The sequence below is a fragment of the Papaver somniferum genome, chromosome 4, assembly GCF_003573695.1.
Source record: "Papaver somniferum cultivar HN1 chromosome 4, ASM357369v1, whole genome shotgun sequence".
NCBI classification, from domain to species: Eukaryota; Viridiplantae; Streptophyta; class Magnoliopsida; order Ranunculales; family Papaveraceae; genus Papaver; species Papaver somniferum.
The window spans coordinates 113,007,020-113,030,226 of record NC_039361.1 but is presented as its reverse complement, the minus strand read 5'-3'; the positions used below and the strand labels follow the sequence as shown (position 1 = coordinate 113,030,226).

The 23,207-nt window shown below is 35.9% G+C and overlaps 3 protein-coding genes and 1 long non-coding RNA gene across 12 annotated transcripts; 1 reads left to right on the top strand and 3 right to left on the bottom strand.

The window, feature by feature from the left end:
* Positions 1–3,462: 3,462 nt before the first annotated feature.
* LOC113276368 lies at positions 3,463–7,531 on the top strand. Of its 5 annotated transcripts, none has more exons than XR_003324343.1 (5): positions 3,463–4,219; positions 4,441–4,858; positions 5,515–5,899; positions 6,026–6,233; positions 7,309–7,531. It is a non-coding gene; the product is annotated as an uncharacterized LOC113276368 (long non-coding RNA). The 5 variants fall into 5 exon arrangements; XR_003324340.1 differs by having other exon boundaries at positions 3,463–4,660; positions 4,791–4,858; XR_003324342.1 differs by lacking the exons at positions 3,463–4,219; positions 4,441–4,858 and adding exons at positions 4,869–5,091; positions 5,222–5,301.
* Positions 7,532–14,396: 6,865 nt separating this feature from the next.
* On the bottom strand, positions 14,397–18,472 carry LOC113276367 (putative DNA glycosylase At3g47830). 3 transcript variants are annotated; one of them, XM_026525969.1, is made up of 5 exons: positions 18,043–18,472; positions 17,744–17,944; positions 16,959–17,015; positions 16,693–16,858; positions 14,397–16,533 (listed from the first exon to the last, which is right to left on the bottom strand). In XM_026525969.1, the coding sequence occupies exons 1-5, from the start codon at positions 18,451–18,453 to the stop codon at positions 16,529–16,531; spliced, it is 840 nt and encodes a 279-aa protein (XP_026381754.1). In that variant the 5' UTR covers positions 18,454–18,472; the 3' UTR covers positions 14,397–16,528. The 3 variants fall into 3 exon arrangements, with proteins under 3 accessions (XP_026381754.1, XP_026381755.1, XP_026381751.1); XM_026525970.1 differs by lacking the exon at positions 16,693–16,858; XM_026525966.1 differs by having other exon boundaries at positions 14,401–16,858.
* LOC113273017 (zinc finger protein GIS2-like) lies at positions 14,688–15,284 on the bottom strand. The gene has a single exon (XM_026522792.1). It carries the CDS (start codon positions 15,282–15,284, stop codon positions 14,688–14,690), a length of 597 nt encoding a protein of 198 aa, XP_026378577.1.
* A 476-nt stretch (positions 18,473–18,948) lies between the features above and the next one.
* LOC113276366 lies at positions 18,949–22,480 on the bottom strand. 3 transcript variants are annotated; one of them, XM_026525963.1, is made up of 9 exons: positions 22,343–22,480; positions 22,207–22,256; positions 21,994–22,089; positions 21,702–21,826; positions 21,184–21,257; positions 20,607–21,106; positions 20,252–20,332; positions 19,508–19,570; positions 18,949–19,286 (listed from the first exon to the last, which is right to left on the bottom strand). In XM_026525963.1, exons 3-9 carry the CDS (start codon positions 22,036–22,038, stop codon positions 19,224–19,226), a joined length of 951 nt encoding a protein of 316 aa, XP_026381748.1. In that variant the 5' UTR covers positions 22,039–22,089; positions 22,207–22,256; positions 22,343–22,480; the 3' UTR covers positions 18,949–19,223. The 3 variants fall into 3 exon arrangements, with proteins under 3 accessions (XP_026381748.1, XP_026381749.1, XP_026381750.1); XM_026525964.1 differs by having other exon boundaries at positions 21,223–21,257; XM_026525965.1 differs by having other exon boundaries at positions 21,244–21,257; positions 22,343–22,478.
* Positions 22,481–23,207: the final 727 nt, after the last annotated feature.

Below are 23,207 nucleotides of genomic sequence, written 5' to 3'. Positions count from 1 at the left end.
CTACAAGCTCCAAAGTTTCGTTTTGTTGAATGGAATCCCAATCATTAGTCGAAGCTTCTTTCCAGAAGGGATCTTCTAGAGAAGTCATAGCTTCCTTATAGGTTTGGGGTTCAGACTCTACCGTAAAAGTCACAAAATCTGGACCGAAACTTTTCTCGGTTCTAACCCTGTTACTTCTTCTAGGTTTAGTCTCATCATCTAGAGACGGGGGATGACTAGTTGAAGGAACATCTGTGAGGTCATCGTGGACCCTTTTGCGAGGTCCAGACCCTAAAGGAAAAATGTGTTCAAAAAACACTGCATCTCTAGATTCCATTATGGTGTTCTGACCAATGACCTATAAACAGTAGTGTGCTCAGGATAGCCTAGGAAAACACAATCCACAGTTTTAGGTCCTATTTTGGTTTTCTTGGAACGAGGAATGGCCAAACACCCCCACACTTTAAAGTATGCATAAGAAGGTTGTCTACCTTTCCATAACTCATATGGAGTTTTGTCAGATTTCTTAAATGGAACTCGGTTCAAGATATAGCAAGCAGAGAGAATTGCTTCCCACCACAAGTTCGAAGGTAACCCTGAACTAGCTAAGATAGCGTTCACCATATCTATGAGTGTTCGGTTTTTCCTTTCAGCTACTCCATTCGACTCAGGTGAATAAGGTGCAGTGGTTTCATGAATGATGCCATTAAGCTTACAGAAATCTCCTATAGGTATCACATAATCCCCGCCACGGTCTGATCTAAGAGTTTTAATTGTAACGCCTTTTTGGTTTTCTACTTCAAGTTTATATAATTTGAAAGCGTCTAAATCTTCATATTTATTTTCAAGAAGATAAACCTGACAGTATCGTGAGTAATCATCGATAAAAGTGATGTACCATTTTTTACCACCTCTAGTTGGTGTTGATTTCAAATTTCCTAAATCCGAGTGGATTAGTTCTAGGGGAGTTGTACTACGTTCAACCTTTTTGTTAAAGGGTTTTCTTGCATATTTAGATTCAACACAAATTTCACATTTATGACCTCTGTCAATGTTTACTTTAGGAATGCAACCTAAAGTAGCAAGTCTTTCAATGGATTTGAAATTAACTTGTCTTAGTCTATCATGCCAAACATGTGAGGAGTCACAAACATAAGCAGAAGAAGATGGATTAACATTCAAGTTCAAAGAAAGTACACTAATCTTAATCATGTTTTCAGTGACGTAACCTTTTCCTACGAAGTCACCACCTTTAGAGATTACAACTTTGTTAGACTCAGCTACAAATTTAAAACCTTTCCCAAGTAAGATGGTTTATGAGATAAGATTCTTGCATATGTCCAGAACGTGATACACGTCATTCAATGCGAGAGTTTTTCCCGAAGTGAGCTTCAATTCAACCTTGCATTTTCCTACCACTTTCGCGGTGGAAGAGTTCCCCATAAATAATTTCTCATCGTCTCCTACTTTGTCATAGGAGGAGAAAGCATTTCTGAACTTGCAGACATGCCTGGTGGCTCCAGAATCTAACCACCAGTCTCTCACATTGGTCACATTAGAGACAAGGTTGACTTCAGACACCATGCTAGTAAAATATCCAGACTCATCTATTATGTTTGCCTTATTTTTCTGTTTTGGATCATTTTTGGTCTTTTTAGGCACCCTACAGTCTTTGGCCATATGACCGGTTTTACCACAGTTATAACAGTCACCTTTGATGGTGTTTTTAGAGACACCACCCTTTGGTTTAAGATGGTTACCTTTGGAGTTACGACGTTTGTTACCATTTTTGCTGGATTCAGATTTTTCATCATGTTCTTTCTTTGTTGCAGCATTATCATTTAGGATATGATCTTTTTTGGACATGTCTTTGCTCGATAGCAGGTTCTTGTCTTTGCAGCACAGTAATTCCTCAACTTGGATCTTTTTCCCCAGCTCTATCATGGTGATTTCACGAGTCTTGTGTCGCAGCCTCCTCTTGTACTCGTTCCATGAGGGTGGAAGTTTCTCAATCACTGCAGATACTTGTAGAGCTTCATCAATTAACATGCCTTCAGCAAGAATTTCGTTGATGATTAGCTGAAGTTCCATGAATTGTTCAACTACAGGATTTTCATCATTCATCTAATACTCAAGGAACCTAGCCACCATGAACTTCTTGCTTCCAACAGCCTCAGCAAGATATTTTTCTTCCAGGGCTTCCCATAAATTAAAAGCAGTAAAATTTTCTTTTGCATTGTAAAAGTCGTACAAGGAGTCATCCAGGCGGTTAAGAATATGGTTTTTTCACATGTAATTCTTCCTAGTCCACCTATCCAGTCTATCTTCATAACCACGGTCATGGAGCCTTGTTGAGGGTTTTTCCAAAGCAACTTCATCTAATCTTTGGTCTTTTAAGAAAAATAGCATTTTGGACTGCCATCGTTTAAAGTCTTTTCCACTAAACTTTGGGGGTTTGTCTACAGTACTTTTTCCCATGTTGTTACCGAAAAAATATAGTACTGAAAGATATTGCATTTAGAATGTTGGAGACAGTAACAACAATCGTAATAAATTGAGAAGAAAATACTTAGCTCAAACCGACGCTTGATTGAAGTTCCTGGAGATGCACTGATAATGGTAGCAGGAACTAGTAGAGGCACGTATGAGATACGCTGACCTAAAGGCAATATTTCATGCTACTCCTCTGGAAGATAGATGTTATAGCAGTTGGCAAATCACCTCCAGGATACAACTACTGATAGTACCCCTCAATGTAGCATACAAATAGAGTACTCTAAGAGCTTGGCAGAGATTTACGAAGAAAATGAAATAGTTACATAGAAACTAAAACAGTAGCAGAGAAGAACAAGAGAGGAAGAAGCTACTTCTTTTCTGTTGTATATTTTTAAAACTGAGCTGAACAACTCCTTTTATAGTCAACCAAAAAATGACCCGTTACCAACAAAGAAAGATTCTCACGCGTATAAAAAAACATTTTCTGACTTCTGACTAAAGCTGAAAAGAAAAGCAACAGTCAAGAACATTTTCTGACTTCTGACAAAAGCTGAAAAGAAAAGCAGAGATAAGACTTTTGCTTTTGTCAGTCAAAGCACGCGTGTCAGACAAAACAGAGCGAGATTCTTCACGCGTGTGACAAAATACGTACAAACAAAGGCTAAGAGATTCTTCTACATGTGTGGAAAGCACGAATGAAAATTTCAGTAAAAAGTTTGCATGCGTGTTTTAGTGCGAAGCACCGCGCATATGGAAAAGGCAACCTTGCCCTAGTCTAGGTCTTTTACCTCACACAAAACTGTGTTGACCCAAAGAGCCATGCCCTTTAACCAAATCTATGGTATTTAAGTCTAAAACTCTTTAAAGTTTAGTCTATGTGGGACTATTATTTTATCTATTCAAATGAAAAAACAACTAGTGGTCAATAGGTATAGGGATCAAATCATAGTCGATGCATATTTGATTTTAAAACAAAACCCGGTTTTTCTAACATTTTTTATGGTGTTAATGGTTAAATTAGGAAATGGGGTTTGCTAATAGGTGTGTTCCAGATTGTGGGATTGTTTTGGATTTTGATTTAGGTGTATTTGTGTACAGGAACTTCACAGATTGAATTTGAAGCTCGGAGATCAGTTGGATGGTGAATCTCAGAGATCAGTTGGATGGTTTTGCGATGAATCTGATCGTCGATCCAAGAAGTGCATGGTTCTAAGAGATTAATCAGGTTTGTATTTTCAGTCTTTAAGAAGCATTCAAAGTCAGGTATTCTGACACATATATTGGAAATGTCAGAAATAGGTTAAACTCCACAGTCAGGTATTTAATAAGGTCTTACTTTATCAAGATCCTGTTGGTGATAGACATGTAAGTTTCAAAGCTGAACTCATCTTATTCAAATTTGTGTACGGTAGTTGGTTCCTTGCAGCTCATCTTACAAATCCAGTGGTTTTTCTAAAAAAGTCATGTATTGTTGCAGATTGTTGGTACATGACATACCAGGAGACAACCCAAATTCCATTCCATTAATTTTTGTTTATATTGATAAATCGATCCATTTTCAATATATTTTTGTTTGTTTTCGGTTTCAATTAGTTATTATGATTTGGTTTTTGCCCTAATGCATGGGGTAGAAAGGACAATTAATCACTACACTTTAAGCATCAAGAACCTTAGACTGTACTGCAGCAAGAACGACTAATGAATATGCATGGGCAACCTTGAAGATTATATCGAGCCATTAAAGGTGTGCCTGAGTCGGTACCTGGAGATAAATTTTTATTCCGCTTCCTTTTAAGCCATAGAGTATAGAAATTGTAAATTTTGTTGGCTTACTTCTGATGTTTTTTTATCTGGCAACGGCCTATGTGTTTGAATGAATTGTGGAAAATTATCATGCTGTTCTATGATATTTCCTGTATTTGTTGGTTCAAGTTTGATTCAGCCCTAGGTTATTCACCAAAACAGACTGGAGAGGCCCCGGTCTTTGCGGCCATAAGGAAGATTTTAACTGTGGAGGTTGATTATCATATTGTAAGGCATTCCCTTAACGTAGATCCAAATGTTACTCAAAGCTTCATCTTCATGAATTCCATCTCCCGCTTCAGAATTATTCCGTGCAGCCACCATCTCCTGCATTAGAATTGGTTGTTTTGCTCGCAGTAAAGTATTGTTCCTTCTATACAAGGTCTGGATACTAACTAATGAAGTGTCGATATATGTAATCTTTTTGTTTGTGTTAATGAGCATTCCAATATATGATTGTTTCATGTTCTCTCCACATTTAATGCGTGGGAAGTCGATACTGTGTTGTGCAGGTTGAAAGTCTGACGTAAAACATGTCCAAGGTCTAGATGATATTAACTGGATGCATGTCCGTTATAAGGTTCTTCTTTTTTCAACTTTAACTTCTTGATTTATTACTGTATGTTTTATTGTCTAGCTTAGGAAATTCGGGTTCTTCGTATATTTTATTACAGATAGAGAATGGACGGAAAGAACTTAGACTCTATTGTTTGTTTTTGTTTTTTTTTTGGTTTTTCCTTTACGAATGCGCTGAGCAACAAAACTCAGGGGCTTCAAATAATTTTCCGGGATACCCTAACACTTCAAATCATGGTGGGTAATTATACTTAGTTTCCTTAGATTTTGTTCTATAGTTTACCATCTATTTTATTACATATCAATTTTTCCCCATTATGATTTTCATTTTCTTTTGTTGTGTGATTGTTCCTATCTCATTGTGTAGCATCCAATGTTTGCAACACATACCAAGGAGACAAAACTTAATCAGCTCAGAGGTGTAACCTAGGTTAAAGAGGCTTTGCAGTAAGTCTAATTTTTCCTTTTAAGCTGGATGGTTGGTTTGCCTAAACCAAAATATACCAATGTTTTTTGCCAACAGTCAGCTTTGTTTCAGTTTTTCCTGTGGGAAATTTTACCTTAGCTTTTTAATAGGATCATATCTTGATTTTGTACCGTAAGGCTTATAGTTGTTGTGCCATCTCTTACTAATATCCCTTACTTTGTTTGAATTTTTAGTCGTTGAAAAACGCGCAACGTTAAGCAATCATTTGGAGGATGCCAAGCTTCTAATCTTAGTAGAAGCAATCATTTGGAGGATGCCAAGCTTATAGTTGTTGTGCCATCTCTTACTAATATCCCTTACTTTGTTTGAATTTTTAGTCGTTGAAAAACGCGCAACGTTAAGCAATCATTTGGAGGATGCCAAGCTTCTAATATTTTGTGTATCGAATTTTCTTTTCTATGTCCATTTGCAGGTTTCCTAAAGCGCCCTTATACTACCAAATATATTGGTTGACTATATCTGTATTTTAAAGTTTGTTAAATGCTATAAACTGTGCATGTCTCACAAGTAGAGGAATGTGTACCTGTGATGAAATACGTTTACTCAAAAATGTCATAGGTAACAAAACTCAGCCATGCATCTATTTCCACACGCTATGTCCCATATCAGTGAAAGTAAAGCTAGAAATCCTCATCCCATGTATGCAGCTAAATGATACCAATTTGTGTACTATTCCTTTTACAGATAGTGACTATTAAGTGTTTCCTTCAGAGTCTTGATATTGCTATTAGAGGGTTGAGGCTACAAATGGGACGAACTGCTCCCTTTGCTACCCACACCGGCCTCATTTTCAAACCCATATTTACACCTTCGGAGGCAATAACAATATTCAAGGCAAGCTAATTTTCACTAAATTCGAAAGAGCAACAACCTCAGGGTGTTCTATCATACTGTAAGTCCACTAACTGATGGTGCACAACAGAAATTAAGAATGCTCAACCAAGATTACAACTTAATGACTTTTTTAACCTTATATACAGTTAACCTCTGTAGAAGTGACATGTACATGTGCTTTAGTTTGTGTCTGCCATGTTAGCGGAAAACTCAGGAGTTAGTTATGTTTATGAGATTGGGTTGGTTTAGTATTGTCATGGGTGCATTTACTTTCGTTAACCGATTTTATATTATCGTCAACAGTGTCTGAATAATGTGGGGGTTTTGAATTTGGATTTTGGGGTTACATAGATGTTGATTGAAATGTGAATTGGATCACAGTTATATTTCTTTCTTTTGCGTACAACGACTATCGATCTCAAGGTGGAACCAATTCACTTTGAATGCTTCGCTAGACATATAGTTTGTGATTTCTAATGGGTGTTGTTTTTAGTGTTACATATGATTTCAAACAATGGGCTTTGGTTTCATGTCTTTATGTAATTTCTTGAATCAATTTCTTGATTTGGGTTCCTTCTAGATCAGCAGTTAAAGTTTTTTATTTATTTTATCACATACTCTCTTTGTCCTCTATCTAATTTCTTCTCTTAACATTCTGAGTCATAAGAAAAACATACTAGAAATCGGAAAGAGAGAAAATGCCTCTTTATTCTCTCCATAACGGCATGCCTACAAAAAAATGATTTTTGGTGACACTGAGTGATGTGATTTGAGACCAAATATGCCGGAAAGATCTTACTATCAAATCTGGAAATGAGATTGTTGGTTGCTGAAATGGCATGTGTGCAGTGTGTGTCGGTCAGATCAGTATCGTTGTAAGCGTAACTATGGTAATTTCATGGCTTACTACCAAACTTACTCAAAATTTCAAGGAAGTATGTCCACATGCTTATACCGTCTTATGATGATTCAAAAGCATTAATTTTTAACTTTGGAGCATATTACATTCTTACATTCTGCTTTTCTAGCATTTTGGGCAGTTGAAGTGTGATTTTTCCTTTTGGTTACAAGGTGATTTTTCCTTTGATGCATTGTTTGGGAACTTGGTAAATCTGCAACTTCTGTCATTTCAGGAAGAAGAAACAGATTTTTCCAAGGCCATTGGTAAATATGATGGTAAAATAAATGGAACTTTACGAATTCCATCTGACAAAGCTAAAGCAGCACATTTTTCCTGAAGTGGATGTCCTTTTGTTCAAGGAATTATTTGCTGGAGTTGATAGATCTTTGACAACAGGTGTATTGTTCGGAGTTGACAGATAGCCTACTAATTTTATGATATCTCAGGTTTTCTCAGTTATATTGATTTGAAGGTGGATTTGAAACTGTTAAATGTGAAAAAATGTTGCTGTTAGAATGGCTTCTTTTGGGTTGATAGAACAACCTTCAGTATGGAAAATTATCATGCTACTGACACTCATGATGATTGATGAATGCTTAGCAAAATAGGAAAGCGCATGTAAGACTTTGGACCATGAAAGATACTTATACAAGACATTTGAATCTATTTTAACTGTTCAATAATGTACACCATATATGATACATCCACCATTTACGCGCCAGTTATTGAACCTAAAGTAGTTGAAGATAATAACGTAATATACTCACTGATTACCTTATATTATAGGGATGTACACTTTTTTTGCGATTGTATAGCAAGCAGCGTAAAACAGGACAGAGTTTGATAAGCTTTTCATAGAAAAACGATAAGCAGGTGTCATTCAAAAGTGTTCAACATGTTCCAACCAATTTTTCTTTACCGAATTTTACAGTGGGTTCAGGATATAGTATGCAGACATTGCAGAGCCTCTGCCACCAAAATCATCCAGGAGAATGGATGGGACTATCTTGGTTGCAAGGTCTTCCATACGAAATAGTGAAGTGGAAGCTTATCTTTGGTGCATCAGGTGTAGTGTTAAAGTTCCTGACCCAGTATCCATAATTAGTAACACATATCTCCTTCAACAAGATTTTGTTAAACCTGTTAAAAATCTAATTCATAATTAGAAAGTGTTTACACCTTCCCTCAATTCACTTTGAAATCAAATACCGCACTAGGTCCGCTATTTTGCTATATGTCGAAGTGGAGGTAACAGATCGTTAGGCATTCCTTCATCACGAATTCAAATCTTACTCAAAGCTTCATCGTGACCACAATCCATCTTCCACTTCCCTCTTATTACGGGAATCTACTAACGTTTGTGCTTTCAACTAAGGTCTTTGAATCTGAAAAGGGAGTACCCTTCTCATCATGAAATGGCGGCGGGTCCATCCAATCATTAGTGATTTCTAGCATGACTTCGCCGGTCCAACTAAAAGCTACAGGATCCTCTTACATATTAGCACGAGACAATTCTCCTTACTCCTTTTGATTGAGGGGTTTCTATTAACTTTAGCTTTTAATTGTGTATTGTATCTAAATCCATCAACTTCCTGGGGTTACATAATTTGTAGTCGTCCTATTATTAATTTTTAAAATAATCAAAGTAAGCTTTTGAGTTGCGGCTGCGCCTTGGTAAGGAAGTTGATACATTTTCAGTCACTCTTCAAAAGAAAGGTTTGAAACAAATAAAATATAAATGTTATTTTAATGTATAGGCAGGCTGCAAAATATACAGCCACAATGAGACAGAAAGAGATAAAGAGTCGCCTGCTCATACCACTAAAAAGAAAATTCTTGACAAGTACTGGAAATACTGAACCAATAGTGTGGTGTGTATTCCTAGCACATATTTGGTTTGTCAGATGGGGACGGATCCCTAATTTAAAGAACTCTTAATCAACTTGCTATCAGGGATTGGCTGTGCCAATTAAGTTTCATTCAGAAAACCCACGCATATGGCTAGGAAACCAAACGGGAAAAATACGGTTTAGTCCAAAAATCAGTTCAAAAGGACGGTTTATTCCCGCCCGAATCAACTAGGTACATATTAATCCAAAATATAAAAAAGTACATTAATAACCCTTATTATTTACAGTTTAGTCAAAATATTTGCAGTTTAGTCCATGGTGATTCACGCTGATGTCATCAATTTTAAATAATATATAAATTATTAAAAAACAATTTATCTTTCGAACCGCTCGTCCAAAATTCACAAACTTTATATATTCGGAAAGCTATTTACGATATCTACAAAAAGAGTACATGTATGACTATATAATTCTCATTTTTTAAAAATGTTAATTTACACTGGTGTGTACAACTATATTTGACAGGGAATATAGGCAGGGAGTTAATGTAATGCATACTGCATCAACTGCTACCTTTGCATGACCTCTAATAACAATTAACGAAGATTCAATGAGACATCGATATACTTGTTCAGGGGCGATAAGATATGATTGGTAACCATTTGCTTCAGTAACTATCTTTCATACGTTCTCCATCATGAGTTGCTTATCAAATTTCAATTTTTCAGAGCTGTAGAAAGTTGATTGTGTTTTCACCACCTGGACGTCTGCAGTCAAATACGAATATTAAACAAAAACATATGCACCACGTTGTACAGATAACAAAAAACCAGATAGTAAAGAAAAACTACAATTACAAACGTATTATCAAGATGTTCAGAAAGTAAAAGTCACTCTTATGTCATAAGATACGGTAACCATTTAATCACCTTTTTCTTTTATATGGGTCATAGAGTACTAATATATGATGATTTTCTTAAGCTCTGACATATCTTTCACTAACCTAAACAAAGAAATAATCAAGAACTCTACTATGGAATTCTATAGAACACATAGGATCTTAAACAAAAGCTAGTTTAATAAAATCTAGTACACTAACGTTAGATTACTATAAATCAAGCAGAAACGCAAACTGACAAAAAAGAAGTTCAATCCTTGCTCAAAATCTGAAAATCCCAAATGAAAAAAAAAAAAGACTAACCTGTTCTTGCATGTTTCCTTTTTCACTACCTCTTTTGTTGCTGGGTTCTAGGCTTCTATATACATATACATCTTTTTCCATATCTGCAAAATTAAGCCACACATAACCACACAAACCTACTTTTTCATGGAAATTCTACTGGTTCACCAATATGTACACCCCTGAAAAACATATATCAAACTGATCATTCATAACAATGCACAAACCTAATTTTTCATGGGAATTATACCGGTGCACCAATGTGTACACTTACAAAACATGCATAAAATTGATCCTTCATAACCCCCACAAACCTACTTTTTTTTTTGATGCATCAATATATACACACCTATAAAACATGCATTAAATTGATCATTTATACCCATACACAGACTTATTTTCATGGAAAATACACTGGTGCACCAACAAGTACACCTCCTACAAAACATATAACCAATCAAAAGTATTCACTTACAAACAAGTTCATGGGAATTACACAGGTACACCAAGTAAGTACACACCTACAGACATTGTATAAACACTAGAAGTCCTCCTTTATTCACCAGAGTTAGCACCTTTATGATCATCAAAATTAAAAAAATGAATAAAAATCAAAGGGTTTCAATGAAAGTATAAGTACCACATGAAATATACATAAATTCCTTCCAAATGCAAGTACAATTAAAATTGTTCATTACGTATTCAGACACAACTAAGAAACCATGTATACGTAAAAAAATGAGTTAAAATGTCATAACAGTTGAAAGCATCACTTGATTGCCTATTTGTGAAATTGAAGCTACATGTTACTACTGAATGTCGATATTACGTAATTTGATACTTTACAAAAAAAAATTGATGTCAAAGGTGTGTCAAGGTCTAATACGGTTATGTACCATTAAAAATACATACATGTACAACTATGTACACATTAAGAATCAATAGGTGTACAACTATGTACACATTAGTAATAAGGACGTGTACACCTATGTGCACTTTAACAATCAACGTGTACAACTTTGTACACCCAATACATGTGTACAAATATGACCACATCTGCAAGTTTGAATGTGTACAGTTATGTGCACATTACCAATCAACATATGTACAATTATGTGCACATTAAGAATCATGTGTACCACTGTGTGCACGTTAACAATTCAAAATTAAAATCTGCACAAATTGGTAAGGAAAGTGTTTGGAGTATCACATCGTACTCCATGATCATAAATTTTATAAACAATTTTAAATACAAATTAGGTTTTCCATGTCAAATTGTTGTGGTACAAACATTTAAAGATTCACCATCCAAGTAAACAGAACAAGAAATTTTTTTCGAAATACTAGGGTAGATACATACTTTAGCCGTCTTATCAAATGCTCATACTTTTACCCATGATACAACCTCATCGAGACTAGCTCCAGAATCACTCCTATTAAATTCTTGAACCGTATTTATGTATACCACATAATCAACATTATTCTGCATCATATTTGCATTTCAAGTGTGATGTAATTGAATTAATGTTCGTTAAAGTTTGTCCAAACATTCTGGAATTTAATAATGCACCAACATATAATATCAACCAACAAGAAAACCTTTATCCAAGTTACCCTGTCCCAAAACCAAGAACGAGATGAGTAATATCTTTGAAACTTAGAAGTTTCAAAATTCAGCAAATGTACAACTATATACACATTAAAATCAACAGGTGTACATTTATGTACACGTTAACAATAGCAGGTGTACATTTATGTACATTCTAACGATAGTAGGTGTACAACTATGTGCACATTATCAAAAAACATGAAATTACTATAGAAGTATCGTTGATGCATCTCTAATAATCAGTAAAGTTACTGCACTTACAGACCACAAGAAAATAAAAGGGACCGTAAATCCATACATACCCAACTATCCCATGTTACCACCGAGCTAACCACTAAACCATCCTAGAAACTTGAACTGGACATTTATAATAAACTATCTAACGTTGAACAATCCATTACCTACTATATCATGACTTAAATCAAAAGACATCATTTTTAACTCAAGTAAACTATGACAAATGGGTTAATAAATTGAAGCAGAAAAGTTAGAACTAGGAGAAAAAGATTTACTGCAATGACATGTAAAGAGCTAAGATAACCAGCGATTATTTTGCAAAGATCCCTATTAACAACTTAAGACACTAAATTAACAACTCCTAAGACACTAAATTAACGACTGTTCCCAGATAAAGATAAAGGATGGAGTGATATCAAAATCTTGAATACCAACTACTTTAATTGGAAAACGCAAATTTGAGTGTGAGCATCAATGACACGCGGGCACCACCAGTGTAACGAAGTCCGATTGGTACCTGGTGGATGGAAAAAAGAGAAAAAAAACATAAGGTATAAGATTAAAATGGAATGGTTCATTAGAATGACCAATATTCAGTTTTCCAAGAGATTGACTACATGGAAATGTAATTATTTTCCGTCTCTAAGAGAGGATAAAAACCTTCACAACCTTTTCCTATCCTTCACGATGTAAGACGACATTTACAGCTAAAGTACGGTTAACAACAGAATTGTACACGCAACTTCCAAATTTGCTTATTTCCTTCCATGCACATCATAAATATCAATATACAAACATACAGCAAATTATTAGTACTATGAGAAGTCCCGTGTTTGACATTTCTGACGGAAAGGGGGTCTTCCCCTAACAAAAACTACTTAATTTCAAATCTTCCAACCTAATCCGACTTCTTAAGATTATCAATAACAGGTTGAAGCAATCCCATTAACCAATTCACAAGAACAACTCTATAGACTTTCCACAAAATTTTCAATTCTCAAGACAACGCTAATTGACTTGTAATACAAACAAAAAAGAAAAAGTTTCATAACGGTGTTCAACTTCAAAAAGAATGTGCACAACTCTGTACACACTAATAATCAATGTGTACAACTATGTACACACTGGAACCCGAGAGCGCATATCTATGGATCGTCCAAAAGGAATGGTGACAGAGTCTCAATTTGTCAAGTCTAAAACACCAGCAACATTATTTTTTACAAATGTGCACCTATTTGTACACCCTACTTATTTACGCAAGCACATATTTATGGAGTTATTTTTTTTCATACGTACACTAGTTTGTATACCCTTGTTGTTTACGCAATCATAAGCGTAAGTTTAGATTTAACTTTAAATGTTATGGGTACTTTGTTTACATTGAGAGTTAACTGAATAAAAGTAGCTCGGGGCGTCTTTGTTTTTGCGATGATTAGAAATTAGTTAAGGTTGTGATGCTAAAAGTAAATAAACCTCCGTAATGTTTTCTACTAGAAACAACAAACAATTTGCATACAAAATAATGAATAGCTACACTAGAAAATTAATTAGAGGACTCAACTTAGGAGGGGCCATCTGCACAGAATTGAGTCTTATCTATGTTGATAGCTCAATTCATTAATTCACATCAAAAGCACGAAATTGGAAAATACAAACAGATGCAATAGATCAACTTGAACCTGGAAAATCACAACATCCACAAACAAATTCAATATAAAGGTATAGAAATATTACCTTAATAACTTAATTCTCCTCAATAACCAGAAGAAAAGATCCACCTAATACCGGCGAATAAACAAAACACCTAAAACTAAATCCAATAGAGCCATAACACCAAAACTTCGATTCCCCACGAACCAAAGAGAGAAACCGTGTAATTCCTCCTCATTTTAGCCACATCTCAAGCTTGAATTCCTCGACAAGCGATTCAAATATAGAGACAATCCGAAGTAAAAAAAAAAGACAAAAAATGAATAATAAACGAATTTCCATATGCATTTCGGTATTAGAAAGATCAAAATCGTTTTCGAGTTCATCGATGAGATTCAAAAATAAATCCTAGCAGAGAGGCTCATCGACAGGCTTAGGATTTGCAGCTGAGAAGAAACGAGATAATTCAAGAAATCTCCTCCAAAATCTCTCTCGGTCTCTCTCTATCGCTCCCTCTCCTTCTCTCTAAATCTCTCCTGAACTTTGAGATCTAAAATCGAAACAATTCAAAACGTTTTAACTTTGAAAGGATAATTTTGGTACTGCGAAAATTTGGAAAATTTTGAATCGGCGTAAATTTAGACTAACTCATCTAAATTTTGGACCAAACTGTTTACACGGGGATAATTTGGATTAATGAGTAGTAGGCTTGGAAGCATAGGACTAGAGCGTCCAAAGCCCACTAACTTTGAGACTAATCGTCAATTTCTACTCACCAAAAACTAGACAAGATATGTATGTCAAACATGATAATGTAGATTTAACTTAACATATAAAACATAGGGGGAATAAGAATACAAATTCTTGTAGCTTGTTTTGATCTTCAGAATTGGAACTATATGCAAATAAAGAAAGGTTTTTACAAGGGTACTTACGTATACAGTCACACATTACATTTTGCATGCTTACCAGAAAAACTCTTAAATGCACGTACTGTTGAAATTTAAAGCTCTGCAACAACAATCTATTACTTCCATGTTTCTATTCTGAGACTGCAGATGTTTCAGTGTACATAGCTAGAGATGTCAACTCTTAAAGCATTTCTTTGGAACATGCAAAGATGAAGAAGGCTTGATAGCAACAGACCTGTTCTCATGGGACACATTCTGATTGTATGGCTTGAAAGTAATTTGGGAGCCTCCAAAGAGTCCAAAACTTGGGACACATGATCGAGGTTCATAAAACAAAGGAGGACAGTAGTAATTGAAACCTTGTAAAGGTTGTGGTAGGTAAAAATTCATGCTTGCCTTCCTTGCTTGAAGCTGCAGCTTTTTCATTTTCAGTCTCTCCTTTTTGTGAGCATTCTGATGACCTCCTAATGCTTGCGAGTTTGAGAACTCCTTGAAACAAAATTGACATTCATGCTTCTTGGTGTTCACTTCACTTAGATGAGTTGTGACTTTGACAGGCTTCTCCTTCTGAGGCAAGACACAATTTGATGAATTCACACTTTCATCTTGTCCACCGGATCTTCTTGAACACAGTGCATTATTTGTATATGGATCAACCTCGAAGCCGAACAATCGTAGCTTCTTCTCTTCACCACGGCGATTAACATGGAAGCTAGCATCCTCACCCCATCCAGAAGCGAAACTCTGTTGGTCCGCTGCCTCTTTTTCCATATCTTTCAAAAGAGAGATATCAAGATCTTAAATAAAACTAATGCACAGAGTAATTAGGTGCTCTCACTTCCTTTTATAGCAAACTCAAAAGGTGCCATAATATAACGCAAAACAGATATTACTTCCCTATTTCCTAACAGTTCAAAAATACGAAAGCCTGGAAGGTGTCACAAAGGAGGGAAAAAACAACACCAATGTGAACCCAGGCATCACGCAATTCTGGGGGTTAAAGTCAAATCATTTTCATAGTTTAGGTGAATCATACTCCCATCAATGTGATCCAGTTTCTTATTGGGGAGATATTCAATTTGGCCTGCAACCACTGAACACTTGAAACATTTAATAATCACAAAGTCAAAAGGATTGGCGATTCAATCACCAGGAAGGAGTACTTGAGCTTGAAATATATAATTCAGTTCAGTAGTAAAGGTCATTTTCTTGACCAACTAATGAGCCATTAGATTTATGCATTGTCGTCTACCTTCATATACGCACAATATGAGAGCGCTATATTTTACTAAAACTGTGCACCCATTTCCCATTTCCATCCAATAGATCGCAGCAAGCTTTAGAATAATTAAGATGGATTATTAATTATACAGTACTACGATTACTTTACATCTGTCATTCCCACTATAAGCCTCTAATAAACCTTCTAACAATTTGTTTCAAACATCTTTTCGAATCGTAACAAGTCGTTGAAACAAAAGAATATGAGAAGTGGACAATGATGTAAGCATATATACTAGTAAAAGTCTTCAAGAGATCTTAGCATATCTTATTAAAGCAAGCATAACATATATTTTGTACCAAAAAGAATGAATTCATATTAACTGAAATTATTACTCTAATTAGAATAAATAAGCAAAGCATTGTTTAAGACATCTCCTGATTGGACCTCACTTAAAAGATATTTGAATGTGTTGTTATTTTTTTCTAAAAAATCCATATCCTCAAGTTGTGGATTACTTTCAAGTTTCACTTCAAGGAGATAACTCATACTCTCATCAGTTCCCACTTACTTTCTCTCCCATCCACTTGACCTAATTCTCTGTCTAGCTTATTCTAGCAAAACTAAAATGTGACAGTGAATTATGTTGTGGTACACTAATTTCTTGCTGGTTCAGTCACTTGATCAACTCTTCCTGAGTAATCCATTGAATTATCACTCTGATCACAGTGGATTAAAAAGTTGTTCCCACCAACCGCTTAAAGGCATGAACCATGTGCTACTACTATTACTTCTAGTCTGCACAGTTCCAAGGAAACAAAATCAACAAAGAATAATACCTCATGGACCAAAAGAGAGAACAAGGTGAAACAGAAAGATAATTCATTTATTTTTGGTCAGTGCTGCAACAGTAAATGGACAAAGGACAAGGTTGGTCATCATGGGAGGTGTTTTTACGTGCTTCCCCTCCTTTGCATCTCTGGCAAAGCTTCCCATGTGTGACAAACAAACAATTCAAATCAAATTTTAATTCATCGGGTATCCGCTTGTTGAGATGAATGTATGCTTTTTCTCTGTCAGAGCTGGCGGGCACCCAACCCATAGCCTTTGTGATCCTACATACCTGTATGTTTTTTTGATGTTGCAGAGTTGCAGAATAGGTTAATGACCAGGAAAGAGTGTTCTGTAACTACTACATATTTTATAAGTACGTTATAACTCACGTGAGTGTCGACGGGAAAATCGTCCAGCTGAAGTTGGAACATCAGAACACAAGCCACCTGTAGTTAAACCGTAAACATTTATGCTCCAAGCAATTTCTAAAATGCAAAAAAAAAAAGTGAAGACATTTGAATAATAAAGAAACACAAGACTTTCAAAAACAAAAAATGAAGCAATTTAAATACCAATTCTGTAATATTATCACTCAACAGAAACAAAATTTCTGAATTCCATGTATAGCTTGTCATACAATCATGTATTGAGATAAACTAACTGGTTTGGATCCAACAGCAGCTTATTGCCAGGAGAAGTTTACAACTATGCACTACAAAAGGAATACAAAAGAGCAGATACGCCCAGTATAGGCAGTAAATTCCGTCAGTCTGTTCCCTTTTAATATTCGTTAACTATATACTTATTTCCTAAATTTTATGGGCTGACAGCATGCGTTAACAAAAAGATATATAACCACGCGAAAGGAAATTAAGACCTACTATTACGCAGACACTAAGTAAGGACATGAAGTGCAAAGTTATAGTTATAGTGTAACAGACTAATTCGAGTTATAATCACGCCTAGACCCATTGACATTCCATGAGATCGAGATGCATTTATATTCCAGAGTTTTTCAGGCTTCAGATATATTTATCCAAAACATCATCCTAAGCAAATTTGTGGCACGACCTTAAAGATAATGTTCCAAACAATGCGAGAACACCAAAGTCCTCCCAGCTGTAACCATTAACCCATTTCAAATACAAAAATCAGAAATAAAAACAGCACATACAGTTTTCGGTCCAATTCCTTTATACCCACGAAGCTCCTTCTTAGCATCATCAATTGACAAGTTCCGTAAATACTCCAAACATAATTTCCCTTTCCTTTCAAGTAAACCAGTCAATAAGTTCTTAATACAAGCAGCTTTTGTCACAGCTAAACCACCACATTTTATTGCATTCTCTATACATTTCGACTCGGCTGCAAGAACCTTCAAATAAACACAACAACAACACACAATAAATTACTCAAACCCCAAATATAAAATACTAGCTCAATAAGAACCCCAAGAAAAAACTTTATACTCACATTTTCCCAAGTTGGAAAAGCAGATTTGAGAGAATCAAAAGCTCTTTTTGAGTTAATCTCAGTTGTATTCTGTGATAATAGGGTTCGTACTAAACCATCCAAAACAGTCTCCTTTGTTAAGAAAAACTTATCATCATCATCTTCATCACCCAACGGTTCAGATTTTACCTCAGTAGGGTTTGAATGGGTTGAAACCGTAGAATGAGGAGAACCCAGAAGAGGGGTTCTGCGGTACTTGGCGAATTCTTCAGGAAAACCATGAAAATCCATTAATTTGTCTCTAACAAGTCTGCATTCTTCAGGAGTTGGTCGATTGTACGTTGGCTCGGATACATTGAAACTTGTTTTTCTAGGATTTTTCTTAGGGTTTCCATTGGAACACTGAAGCTTTCTCTTGGAATTCCTATGCATTTCTCGCAAATAGAACAGGATGGGGGGAGTGGAGGGGAAATAATAAATATGGACAGAGAATTTTTTTATTAGAGTCTTATTATTACACTCTACATACACCTCCACTTCTTCTTTTTTACCCGACTTGCATTCGACCTAATAGCCTCCTAGGTTGGTGGAATGTCCGGTGGAGTTTTTTTTTTCTTTTTTCAAGGAAATATGGGAGGTTGGTGAATCATCAGCACGACATATTTCTGGTGCCCTTGCCTACAATTTGAACATTGCCAAGAGAAGAAAGGATTCAGGGTACCGAACAACCTTAAAGTCCAATGCTCCATTGTACTGGCAATAAACTAATACATTCTACACAGGAGGCACCGGACACCAGGGTTCGTAGTTTTCTGTTCAGTCCTTTCCTTCAAAACTCTTTCAATGTGGAGCAAGGTTTTTGGGGATGACAAACCACTTTGGCTGAAAGCTACTAAAGGGAAATGGCACAGTAAACCGAGAAGGAAAAAAACAAGAGCTTCCAGAAGTAAGCTGTAAACACTATAACCCATTTATCTCCGTATTGTCACAACAGTATATGAATCTAAGCAAAAGAAATCTTCTACGCGAAAAAGAAAATCTATTCTCTATCGAATCAGATTTGTGGGTTGCTACCCCTCATCACAAATTGTCAGTAAAACTCAGAAAGATTAATTTGATGTACAAGATTTTGAAACAGGTTGCAACGCAGGAAACAGGAATAGGATGGATGCTCCTGCTTATATTTGTTGAAGAAATGGTAATCACATTGGCGGATGTCGTCTGACACGAGGCGCAATGGCGAGGAGAATCTTCTTCCTTGGTCCCTGTCAATTTTAAAACAGACCTTGTAAGAAAAACATTACAAACTCATTTTATGGAACACGAATTCTAGGATATGGTAATTGCCACTTGTACACCTAGTGCAATGCAGTAACTTCTAGATTGGTAGACTAGACACATTATCCGTAGTTCATTTCAAGCTAAGCATGTTATTAGACATAACCTGTACGCTTAATGGAAACATTTAGAAGAGAGAACATGGTACCATAGGTATTCCCAACTCTTTGAGGTCGCTGTCTCCCATTTGCCTCAAGGCAGGCATGTCCACCTACAAATGAGATAGAATATGCGAAAACATCAGATAAATGACGGAGCTATGACTACAGCAAGGACTTCAATTTGTCATTTACTCTTGATAGGCAACTAGTCTGTAGTTGGGATAAAGGTGATATCAGGATCCAACTGTTCATCCATATTATCTTACACTGATAAACCTTCATACAAATATCATGGCCATGGTATTGGATATCATGACAAGTTAAGTTCTCTTGCTTAAATCATGTGTTTCCTAGTCCATATCGATGTGTTTCGCTTCTCACACAGGCTCTAATAACATCAAATTGCCCTTCCAAATATTAAGAACTAACAAACCTTCTAACAGTAGCCAGTTAACTAAACTAATAATAATCTAGATGTTCAGCTAGACAGTTACTTGGATTCTAAATTCTGATATACGCTGGGAGTCATTTTTCCAGGTTTCTTTTGAAAAGAGCGGTACCAAACCTACCTACATGCATCATATGCAAGTACCAGTAATCTATTAATGGGCAAGTTTTTTTCAATCTTTCTAGTCCATGGAATTTTAGCAACAAAAATTACAATAATCAAGTATTTGTAAAACAAGCATAGAAGATTAACTAAGGATATAAGTAAAATTTTTGAATCTTCAACAAATTCTGGATTATTAAAAGAAACAACATTCGCCTAACAATGAAAAAAGAGAACTTACTTCTTCAGCTTGAAACATGATAGAATATTTACTCAAACCAAGTGTCTGTAACAGGCTAGCAACAGTAACTGGTTGCTCACCCTACAAAATGAAATAAAAGACAGGAAGGTTAGGGTCCTAACCGACTCGTCACATACTAGACAAACCCCATTAAAAAGCAATATACTAGTTTTCAGTATGACTACATCTAATTTTACACCTGGGCTTGGTCACCAACAAAGTGCGATTAACCATTTATAAAGCTAGTTTGAGTAAATATCATTTTAGCATCAAGAGAACAGACAACTTTTCTTTCCTTTTTGAACAGCAAAAGATCAATAAACAAAAATGTAGAAAATAGGCGCACAAGATGTACCATATATGGGCTTTTCTGCACTACTCCAGAGGCAGTTTGTGGAGCAAGCCGGAGTACTGGCTTTGCACCCTCAACAGGTAAGGTAGGTTTTCGCACTAAAGTTGTTGGCCCCGGAACAGAAATGACATCTCTGTTCATCATATGAGAGGGTCTTGAAGCTTCAACTGGCCTAACTTGTCGACGGACTTCAATTACCCTTGGCGGCGAAACACCTCTAGATCTAGATGTGCTTACAAGTCTATCAGGGGATCTACGCCTTAACCCATCTAAATTCCAGGCCGCGTAAGACTTCCTGTATGATTCCATTTCAAAGTCATCTTGACTTCTTGCAGGAGGCATACGCCTTATAGGACCAGTTTCCTTTGGATCTCTCTCACGCTCTCGTGGATCAACTCTCAATGGAGGCAAAACTGTTCTCGACAACTTTTCACGAAGATCCATGCTGAGTTCTTTTTTGCGCAAGAGTTTGAATCGTAGGTCATCTTTATTAACTTGGGTACCTTTAGACATTTAAATATCAGGGTCAGAAGCTTGTTAGAGATACAAGAATTAAAATGTTAAGGACTGCTTGTCTAACGATGTACAGAGACGCATTGCTTGCTACAATCTGCAGTACCATCAGCCAAACTCCTATTACCTTGATGCTTCTGCCTGCATTGCAAAGATATATTCATTATTATTATGAATACCAGACACTTATTACGTGAACATGTTCTAGAAGAAACTACAAATTGATTACAGTGATTCTTTGTGCTAAAAAAATTATTGCATGCTTTTCAAAGGAGTACAGGGCTTGTTTCAAGTTTCTCAGATCAACTCTCCATCAGAGGCTCTCATTTTCCCAAATTTCTGTGAGTGTGAGCAATTACAAAGGTAGCATGGGAAATGCAAAAAAAAAAAAAAAAAAAAAAGTATTCACCCAAAAGGATGTCCAACAACTTGGTTAGAACAATAGATACCTATTGTTGCATTCACCAAATTGAAGTCAATACCAACTAATATGAAATTCCATCATATATAAACTATCTAAGAAGATCATCATATGCATAATGAATTCATCCATATGTAAAGTTCAATCGCTACTGTATCTCATACCTCTTGTTGTTGTAAGGTTGATCTCCTCCGTTCCCCAATCTATCTCTTACTGATCGTTTACTTCCAGATACACTTCCATAGTCAGAACGAAATGTCTCCCCTGACCCAGAAGTTCTCTTCACAACCTGCAAATCAGAAATACTCCAAATTATCAAACAAAGTATCTCAAATAATCAAACCAAAAGAACCCAAACCCTACCTACAACAATTATGTTAAAATGAACCAAAAACTATGAAAAGTTGAGCTGATAACATAAAGAATAATAAGAAAACCCTAAAATTTGAGGAGTACCTGACCAGTATGCCCCAAGGTAATAGTAACCTGGGGTCTCGACATTTGCTCGTTCCTTTAAATTTAATAATCTACTAAGTTTGCTTGTTTGAAGTTCTGAAAAAAATAATTAAATCAAGTAAACCCTAAAAAAATATCGAATCAACCACACACAGTACTGAAAGACAATCATTAATCAAAATAAAGAGCCAAGAAAAATGAAGTATACCATACATTTTTGTTTCTCTCTGAAGCTCAATCTTTCAGTTTCCACTAAGAAAACCCTGTAAAAATCAGACGACCTCGTGTAAAGAACAACAACCTGCGCGGAGTTTGTATATGTAGAGATAGAGAAGAGAGAGAGAGAGACCTGAAATTTCTTCGAGGGGTTGTAGTGGACAGGGACGAGTTTTTGTCAGGGGGGAATAGTAAAACCCTAGAAATTGGATTTTGATTATGAAATCAACAATGGGATTGGCTGAGGAAGGACGGAGTAGTAATGAATAAAAAAGTAGACAGTACCCAAAATGATCAGACGGAAACAGACAGAGGGTCGGACCCGCACTTCGGGGGAGTCTAGGGGGTGAACTAACATCATTGTCAACTTTTTTTTTAATGGTCAAGCAAATTCAAAAAGTCTAATGATCCGGTACATAGAGGGATTGTTTGCTTTGGCCCATATGGTAAAGCGCGAGAAAAAAAATCACATAACCGAGGCTAAAAAGGTAAACATACAATCAACTAAATAGGAAGAGAAAAAACGAATGTCTTTGTATATGACATTTATTATTGTGCCACCATCAAACCTCCCAGATGAAAAACAGCTGATAAGATCCTTATAATCACTTTCAATGATGATATAAGTAAGCTTCTTTCAAAGATTTTTTAGAACTGACAAGATAGCTCTAGCTTCAGGAGCAGAATCAACATCAACGACAATTTACGCACAAAAGGAAGCTTTATTAGAGAAAGCCCCTAATCACATAGCATGCATCATTAGTCTATTGGCCAGAGTTTTAGACAAAATCTTGTTGATGAAGTTACACAATCCTATAAGCATATGTTAGGATATCTGCAGCTAGGGGAACTTTAGGAATCAGGGCAATGTTGATATGGTTAACTATGGAAATATGTCCAGTTCTAAAGCAAGTTTGTATCATGTTAACAACAGCTTCTCCCACAATGTCTCAATGCTTATGATAGAACAAAGCAAGGCAAAATCTTGTAGATGAAGT